The sequence below is a fragment of the Pteropus vampyrus genome, unplaced genomic scaffold (assembly GCF_000151845.1).
Source record: "Pteropus vampyrus isolate Shadow unplaced genomic scaffold, Pvam_2.0 Scaffold400, whole genome shotgun sequence".
In the NCBI taxonomy this organism is placed as follows: Eukaryota; Metazoa; Chordata; class Mammalia; order Chiroptera; family Pteropodidae; genus Pteropus; species Pteropus vampyrus.
This window is the reverse complement of record NW_011889181.1, coordinates 56,030-66,084: the sequence shown is the minus strand read 5'-3', so window position 1 is coordinate 66,084 and position 10,055 is coordinate 56,030. Positions and strand designations below refer to the sequence as shown.

Here is a 10,055-nt window from a genome sequence, read left to right as displayed (position 1 = left end):
CTTTGCATTTAGATGTAATCTTGTGACCAGTGATCATCAAATGGAATGCAAGCAGAAGTGATGTGTGTCACTTCCAGGCCAAAGCCTTTCAGAAAGCTTTTCAGTCTTCTCTATACCCTCTTCCCCTTCAGCCACGTGGAGATTACATTGATTACAAAGCGCTAGAGAACAGCAGAACCACAGGATGGAGGGATCCTGCAAACCGGAATCACTACATGGAGTGAAACTATTCACTGACCATGAACAGCAGATACATAATACTGTTTCATTAGAAAAAATAAATGTATACAGCAGGTCCTAGAATAACGTTGTTTCGTTCAACATATTTTCATTATAACCTTGATGAGATGCTGTAGGAACTTAGCACTTGTTGATATCAATTAGCCTACGGTAAAATAAGCTTCATTATACATCGTTTTGCTTCAAGTCACAGAACCTATCATCGACATTAATTGAAGAATTACTGCATTGTGTTTGAGCTTTTGTAAAAGTTAAAGGTTTATTTGTTACAGCAGCTATCATTACCCTAACATACTATATACGTGTTCTCTTGCACTGCTTAGCAGTATCTGAGAACAAATGGCTAAAAGCCACCCTGTACTTAGAGCTTTGTTGTCATTCTCTTACATCCTCAGACCCAGGTAAGATTCTCTGATCTGGTCTCAGCAAACATGAGAATTGTATTCTCCATGGTAAATTAATGGTTTAGCATTTCAGTTTTAGCATCAGTTGCTATGAGCTTGCTCAATGTAGGTCTCTCAAGACATGAACCTATATGCCCAGTGGACTGATACATTTAGATCTTTGAATCCAAAAGGTCGCAGAACTCAGTTTTGGTCTATGAGAAATTCTTCAATTGAAATGTAACCACACAAGGCCTCTTGGAAGTGCTCTTCTAAATGTACCTGGGAGGCACTTATGTTTTCTCTGATACTTCCTTTATATTTTCATGAGTTTAAAGATGAGGAAAGAATGGCCCAGCAGTCAAAAATCATAAATTATGACGGCCAACCAGAGGTAAGCAAATAATATGCCAAATGCACTAGAAATGTACAAGCTGGTATCTCTCTACCCCGCAACCCACCTCTCAGTGTTACCTGAAGACCAGAGGCATCAGCATTATAAAGAAGCTTGTTAGAAAGGCTGACGTCCTGTCCCCACCCCAGACTTGTGAATCAGAATTAGCATCTTAACAAGATCCGCCTGTGATTTGTGTGCTCCTTAAAGTTTGAGAAGCACAGCTTTTGCCTCCCATCTCCTCTCCCACCCTCACTTCTACCCCTTTTCCAAGAGGAACAGCCTGTGGGCATGTGTGTTAATCAACTTATGCCATTTTTGTTACCCGAGAAGCAGTTATTAGAGGAAGAGAAGTGGGTCAGGAAACCCGACATCATCCACTTCGTGGAGGAACCGAGAAGTGGATGCAAAAGATGAGTTCCTAAAAACACTTGCAAAGTCCTCCTCCCTGGGTTGCCCTAAAGCTCCAGAAAGCCTCCAAGGTTTCCGACAGGCGCTTCCTTTTCCCTGTGCATTCTCTTTCATCCTCAGAGGCTGATGGGTAAGTGAGGCCACTCCATGAAAGCCCCGCTTTCATCGTAGCCAGCCAGCTGGGCTCACCTTCCTTTTCTGACCAGAGGCACTTATGTGCCTTGTTCATGCAAGTGTGGGGATTTGCCGAGTTTAAATGTCTGAATTCAAATATAAATCTAGCCCCCAAAAGTTACTAAATTTCAGCATAAAATAAATTTTCAGCATAAAATAAAGTGTTCACCGAGAGAAACCTAAAAATAAGTGAGCTCAGGAACTTTTACACAATGGATGTTCTTTTAATTCTTTTATTATCGCTTCCTGCTACAGACTCCAAAGACAGTCTATAAAGTGAAGCTGTGGGGAAACAGCTCTGTTTATGCCTGTAAGAGGAACAATTATAACAAGAAGTGTATTTATTATTTCACCCAAGAACTACTGCCCAGTCTCAGTTCGTGGTTTTATTTCTTCCTTTCTTCCTTCTTTTCTTCCTTTCTTTACAATTTAAAAATATGTCCTCAGGCATTTAAGGAAATTAACTTATCTAGGTAATTAAGATGAGTGAAGATCTATTGATTTTACAATTCCAGATCGTTCAGAAACGTTAGTTTATACCTTACCGAGATCTATAGCATTGGACTTCTTTCAAACTCATCCCACCCTCCGGGAGTCCCTGATTTCCAAAGGAATTAGCAGACAAAAGTCATAATCTCCAAGATTTTGTCATCATTAAAACGAAATAGGCATCGGTGTCAATAGAAGCGCTAACACCAGCATAGTAGTTTAAAAAGTCTTCTTTTGAAACCTGAGGGGGATCAAAGGCAAGGGGGAAAAAAAGGAAATGGTGTCAGAATATGTTGAATCATAGTAGAGCATGCTACGTTCTTCCCAAAATATTTTCTAATGAATTTGATTTGCCACTGGCAGTCAAGCTGGGTCAGGTGGGTCAGGAAGCCTGGCTTTCCTTTCCCCTCAGAGGTGGCTCTCTGAGGTGGGACATTTGCAAGAGTCACCAAACACCCACCTGCCCACTGGCCAGGTATAGCTCCCCCATAACCATTACTTTTTTTTCATTAAGATAAAAATCTCTAGAGCTGTGCTACCCACTACAATAGCCACTAGTCACATGTGGCTTCTGAAATTTAATTAAAATAAAAAATGATGAAAAATTGATTTCCTCAGCCACACTTTCAACCACTCAATCGCCATACATGGCTAGTAACTGACATCTTGGAAGGTGCAAATACAGAACGTTTCCAGCATCACAGAAAGTTCTATGGGACAGTGCTGCTCTAGAGCGTAGTTCGTATGATCATACTGTTATTATTAATACTTTAGGGTAGAGAAGTTAATAGCTAAATGAACAGGTAAAAACTCTTTAGAGAAAAGGAGTTTAGACCAAACACTTAAGTAGGGACAGAACTAGAGAATGGGGCACTTCCCATGATGCTCAGGCACCAGGTGTACAGTGATGCCTATCATTCTACAGCAGGGTGCAGAGACTAGCCCTATGGGAGATGCTAGAGCACAAACTCCCAACTTCCCAGCTTTGGCTGGGATGTGTATTGGTGCTTCATGGTTGGTCCTGTGCTTCCTGTGAAGTTAAGAGCAAGACACAAAGAGCAGGAGTCAGCCCCTCGGTTCCACCTCTCTCTCCTCCGTCTTAACCTCCCTTGTTCCCTAACACCAGCCCATAGGGTAATATTATTCCCCACAGTCCTAGAAGCACCACTCAGAGGTTGGGCATTCTGAGAACTTGCTTGACCAGCTAGATGGAAGGAGTCCAACCCTGTAGGAAAAGGAATATTAATGTCAAATTTTTAAACTCTCATTCTTGGCTGTCAGAATAATGGTTTTATGAGTAATTACATTTTGTTCTTTTAAGAGTACAAGAGTGTGCAATTTGAACAGCACCTTATCATTTTCAAAGAGCTTCCATCACCTGTAACTGAAACATCACACAAGTAACATTTTTAAATGATCCAAGAACACCGTCAGACAAAATAAACTTTCAAAGAAGCATGATATATAACATGTTAGCTAGTAAAAAGAAATATAGTTTAGGATCACTTTAATGGAAATACAAACCTAAATGAAGTCTTATATTACAAGAGTACTTAATGTTTTAAGCCTGAAATCAAGGAAATTCTATTAAATCAGAACTACGTTAATAGCAAAGCACAGTCTGATAATGTGAAGAAAGGACAAGGTTGGTATTATAAATTAAACTATATCTAACTTTGTAGCTTAAAAACTCTATCTCTGGTTCCTAGTAACGATATCTGAAATATTGCCATGAGAGACAAGTTCTTGCTTTCAATGCATGCATAGCTTACCACTAGATGCATGTACAACTTTCTAAATAAAATATTTTAAATTTATATGATAACTATCTTGGAAATTCTGCCTTAACATGTTTTTGAGCATAATTTCTATTCAATTTCTATTTTAAAATACTATCAAGATAAGATTTACATATGCATACATCTACGAACACTTCACTATCTAGAAAACAGCGTGTGTTACAGCTATGCAAATAAAGCGATGCCAACTAACAACTAGCCAGGGATTGTTTTAAAAGGTGTAGGGGATGATCCAATCAAAAAATGGGCAGAGGACCTGAACAGACACTTCTCCCTAGAGGACATACAAATAGCCAACAAATACATGAAAGGATGCTCAACATCGCTAGCTATTAGGGAAATGCAAATCAAAACCACAATGAGATATCATCTCACACCTGTTAGAATGGCTATAATCAACAGGACAAATAATAACACATGTTGGAGAGGATGCGGAGAAAAGGAACACTCATACTTTGCTGGTGGGACTGCAAATTGGTACAGCCACTATGGAAAACGGTATGGAGGCTCCTCAGAAAACTAAGAATTGATCTACCATATGATCCAGCAATCCTTCTACTGGGTATTTATCCCAAAGATTTGAAAACCCATATCCAAAAAGATATTTGCACACTGATGTTCATAGCAGCAATATTCAGTGTCAAGACATGGAGGCAACTGAAGTGCCCTACGATAAATGATTGGCTAAAGAAGCTGTAGTACATATATACAATGGAATATTACTCAGTCATAAGGAAAGATGAAATACTGCCATTTGCGACAACATGAATGGACCTCGAGATAATCATGCTAAGTGAAATAAGTCAGATAGAAAAAGTTGAAAATCACATGATATCACTTATATGTGGGATATAAACCTAAAAGCAACAAATGAGCAGGACAAACAAACAGAGACTCATGGACATGGACTATAGGCTAGTGGTTACCAGAGGACTATAGACGAGTGGTTACTAGTGGGGTCGGGGAGGAAGAGGGAGGTAGACGGGGTAAAGGGGGTCAAATATAGGGTTTAGGGTGAGGGTGAAGTGGGTAAAGGGGATCAAATATATGATAGCTGAAGGAAACTGGACTTTGGGTGGTAAACACAATAGAATATACAGATGTCAAATGATAACGTACACTTGAAAATTATATAATTGTATTAACCAATGTTACTCCAAAAGAACTTAATTTTTAAAAATGGGAAAAAAAATTAAAAATAAAAGGTATATGGGAACTTTTTATGACTAGCATACTAATTACATTTATATGCAAGTAGATGTCTCCAAGTATCTGTAAAACTTATACGAAGATAGTTGGCACAGCCTTTACAATCTTTTTTAAATTACTGACTTGCTTAACAACATTTTTTTTCTTTTTTTAATACAGATGAAACAAAAGTAAATTTTCAATCAAACTCTACCTAAATGAGCTCAATTAATGGAGCCTGAATTAATGGTAATTTACTAGATTCACTTTGTAACTTCAAAGATAGGTAAATGGATATTGAATGATGTTGCCAAATGAGATTTCAAGTATGACTAAGTATGAAGCTTGTGAAAGGTATTTTATTTCCCGGTTTCCTTGGAAACTAAAGGAACGATCTAGGTTTCCTAATGTAATGCCTGACACTTGACAATGGCCTGCGTTTGTACAACAGTTTATCCCATCAAGGCAGAAATACTCTAAGGATCACTATATCCCTGGAAGAAGTAAGCCACTCTGCCACCTGTCATTTTTTTCTCAATTGAATGTCCCCATTCTGTTCTAAGGCTCTCTCGGAGCACTGATTATCACCAGTTCCACAGGTGGCCTGAGCGTTCCTAGGAGACCAACAACTCAAGCCTTTCAGGTTTAAGATCAAGATGTTCCCAGAATCAATACAAGTCTCAGAGGGCCAAGTGTTAAAGTCAGTAAAAAAAAAAAAAAAAAAATTTTGTTCAAGTCTCTGATGACTGGATTACAAACTACATACTCAAATCTTGCTTCAAATTCTGGGCATTTAACCTCTGAGTTCCTTGTAAATTTACTAGGGGGTCTAGAGCAGAAGGATATTGGAGATGAACGATAGTTATATGGGTGGCGTAGTGTACATCTGGGTGTGGCCCTTTGCAACTTGAGCTGCTTGGCACGGTTCCAGGGTTGGGAGCCGGAGTGACAGCTGGAAATCCATGATGCTCACAAGAACTTTAGTGAAACAGAAATTGCGTCAGCAGTGTTCAGTGGCTGTTAGGATTTATTTAACACTCCAGAGAAAAAAATGAATAAATAAATTCCATTTATGAAGAATAAGGAGAAGAACTGAAAACAAAAGAAAATAGGCCATTACATGTTGAGATTTTTTTTTTCCCCCCTGATGCAATATACCTTTCTGGTAGTTGCAAGGTCCGTTATCACAACCTCAGCTGCTGGTTGGTTGCTTCTATTTTCAGTGGATTTCACTCCTGAAGGGCACTTTCCACTCTGTTTTGCTGAGGGATGATACTGGCTTTGGCGAAGCAGGTGTGAGAATGAAATAAGAAGGCCATGCTATTCTCAGAGAGGAAGAGCTGTTTTACCACAACCTCTCACCACACCGACTGAGATGGCAGAAGAAAGCTTCTCACACAGCAGTGTTCTCAGAACCCCTATCAATCATTTCTGTAGGTTTCTTTCAACAGATTTCACCTATCTTCTGTTTTAGAACACATAATTTTAGGAGATTCACTTAGTGGGTATTTTTTATTACAATAAAAATCAAGCTTATGTACTTTTCACATAAGCAACTTGGAGAAGTAAAACCACACTTAGAAAAGGATGAATTAAATATAAATAACATTATAGGACAGTCCATCAGACTTTTTGGCATGTTTGTTTTTCCTGGAATTATGAACATTTCTAATATTTAAAATGTTGTTGCTTCTTTCAACAAGGTCTTAATTTAAAGAAACAGCCTGTAATATCCATGTTTGTTGACTAATCTCAAAAACTGGAAGTTGTGAGGTTTTTCATTCTATGCCCAAAAGAGATAAGCGTTCATTCCAAAAAGATATACTACTCAGAGGGTGTTAATAGCATTTCATAAATGAGGAGCAGAGGGCACCCACACAGCATCTAAGAATCCGTTTGGTTAATTTAATCTCTCCACTCGATTAAACATTAGCAGAACAAACTGCACCACTAGTCAGCCTTATGAGGGTTGAATAGTTACCTACTTGTACTCTTGTGGCCCAATGAAGCATTTACATTGTCCAAGAGAAATGAAGGGCCAATTATCTACCTTCAAGAATACAGGGAGACTTTCCTTGAGTTGTCTTGATAGATTGTCTACATTCAACAAATGTCTTACATAAGTCCCCAACACTGCCATATGAAGGACTCCCACTGTCTTGGCTCCAGAAGCTGGATGAAACTCCGAGAGGAGAATCGCAATACCCATACTTTCCCTACTCTCTGATCGCTCAACCACTGCGGTCTGTTTGATATGAAAGCCAGTGATCCTGTTTGCATTTATTCTGGCTCATTGCTCTGCCCCCATATCCTAGAACAGAACCTGGTACATTGCAGTGGCCCAATAAATAATTATCGATGGGATGTATCTTCAACCTAAAACCATGATGTGTGCAAAGTCAACCTACAGCCTACTTAGAGGGGGCCCAGCTCTGCCTTCTAAGCTGCTACTGGGGTGTAAAAGGAGACTCTACACCTGCCCCAAACCAGAAAGAGCCAGACACCTTCCTCCATACCTCCATCTGTGTCTGGAAAGAAATCCTATCAAGGTGTAAATGTCTGTGAAAATCAGGCCTGCGGACTGGCTGAAAGAATTCTGCCCCAATCTACAATTCAGCTCAACAGGTCTTGCATTTCTCATTTGCATTATAAATGGAATTCAGGCAGACGTGAACCAGAGGCTGAGTCAGGGGCCCCTCTATTCCTGTCTAGATTTGCCTTTGGGGGAATTAGAACCCAGATTCAGTGCTGACATTGGTGGCTTGTTCTGACCAAACCTGATTCTCAGAATTTTTACATACATTGTTCCTATTTCATAAAAAGATGCTAATTTATCCTCTTTTCTTTGGCTTATTTGCTCGCTGCCTTTCTGAGTCCAGGTGCAATGGGTAGGGTGCTCCCAAGAGCTGTTTTAGAGACTTTTTATTGTATTTTTTTCTCTTGATCCAAGTGTTTGCTTTTTAAATTGCAAATGGATAATGCTTAAATTGTGTGTAAGTTAAATAAACAAAAATATATCTCCAGAAAAGTATTATCAAGTGATTTTTTTAAAGGACCTTCTCTACTCTTTCCGCTGCTACTAGAAGTAGAGTTTAGTAATGAGTGAATCCTGACTAGGCCAGAAATCAAAGGTAAGACTAGGAACAGCAGTGACATGATCCCTGGCCACCAGGTTGTTAGATCTTGTTTACAGAGGGCAAGAAGGCCTTGGTGAAAACCTTGCTTGTGGGCCCAGAACCGTGTCTGCTAGAAGAGAGGTGACTGAATGTGACCAAACACAGTGTGAGGCATGGGTTATCTGAAATCTGATTGTGCCTTGTGCCCCAATTAGACAGGAAGCAAAGTACAACTGGGGAAGACGGAGCAGATAGCTGCAACCTTGTCCTTGTGCAGAATCACATGCTCCCTTTATGGCCCCAGTTAAGCAGAGTTATGAGTCATACCCAGAATCAAAGACACAAATCTATCTAGAGCAGTAGGCCTGAAACCCACCATGCCCAGAAAACCGGGGACCTCTCCTAGCTACAATCTGCAAGGTACAAGCTGCAGAAAATATGGATATTTCTTCTATACATTTCTTCGTAATTTCTTCTGGTTTTCTACATTATTTCTGCATATTTTTTCATAACCCTGGACATATTTTGGCCTGCCAACCTCAACAGAAGCCTAGATAACAAATTCAGTGGAAAACCAGACTGTATAATTAATTTCCAAAACAAGCTAGCTTCTTTGGGGAAGCCTCTATCCCCAAGAAAAAAGTATCTTTCCTAGCCTATCACTAGGGTGAGAGTTTAGCTGCTCAACAACAAACAAAGCTAGGTGTCCGCTTTAATGATTGCTATAATTCTCATCTGGAAACACCTGTTTTCATAATATTTAAGTCAATGTATATCCTGATCTCGACCTCTAAGTCTGCAAAATAAAAAGTAAACAAATTAATTGACACAAAGCATGGCAAGTACGCTCAGAATCAATTAAACATGTACGATCTTAAAGGAGACCATTGCCCCAAACCACAACCCCAAACCATAAAATGAGTGCAGTCAGGGAGAAAGGTGGCAAGAAGGAGGACTATCCCTGAGAAACAAGGCAAAGAATCCATTACCTCCAACACCATAGTCACTGCACGTTTATCTCTGGCCCAGACATAGAACACACAGAATGAGAACTATGGTATCAATATCTGTTTTCCAGCAGCTGGGGCTGCCTTTGCTTAGAAGACTTTCCTGGGGAGATTCTCACACATTAAAAATATGAAGCCAAGGCTTAGAGTTAGGAGAACGCTTGGAGTCATAAAGTGTCAAGGTGGACGGTCTGGTTTGGAGTATGTCTGTGATCCTAGGCTATAGCACGCCAACCTCCTTGTGCTGGTGGGAACTTCAACATTATTGGCCAATGGCAGGGAAGGAAGAGATGAACATTTCACCAGGCAAATGCTTATTGATACGGTCTGCCCACTCACAAAGCAAGATGTCCCACATAAAATCAGAGAGCACAGCCCAGCCTCAAATTTCAACCACAGAAACACTTTGAACTGGCTCTCCCGTTCAACAAATGGCCTTCAGTCTCACACTAACTTTTAAAATGACCCCAAAATGTCATTTTAAATCTATTTGCAAACCAAGTCCTCCCTAAACCATAGGCAAAGCAACTCAAGATTCAATGATAGAAATCGAGGCCAATGCATGATCTCATATGGTCCCCAAATTGGGACAGAAGCACTTAGAGAGCTACAATCAGTCATAAAAACAAATGAATTCTCTCACCTAGAAATGGACCATCTAAAAGGAGGTGGAGAAAGACTGGGTACATGGGTGGGGATTAGAATTAAAATATTCAAATTTTTGTTAATGGCCAAGGAAGACATCTCATGTTTATTCTACATCTGCATATATCAACCTGGCTCTAATTGCTTTACAGATCTTATTTTAATTAATTTCTATTTTAGAGCTAAGCAAACAGCGTCAGAGAAGCTAA

General features: G+C 39.7%; 1 protein-coding gene across 1 annotated transcript in view; it reads left to right on the top strand.

Moving 5' to 3' along the window:
- Positions 1-224, top strand: part of IL7R (interleukin 7 receptor) — an 82,256-nt gene extending 82,032 nt beyond the window's left edge. The window contains exon 14 of the mRNA XM_023523670.1: positions 132-224. Within this exon, the coding sequence (XP_023379438.1) occupies positions 132-224 (93 nt within the window). The remainder of the gene's footprint in view (positions 1-131) is intronic.
- Positions 225-10,055: the final 9,831 nt, after the last annotated feature.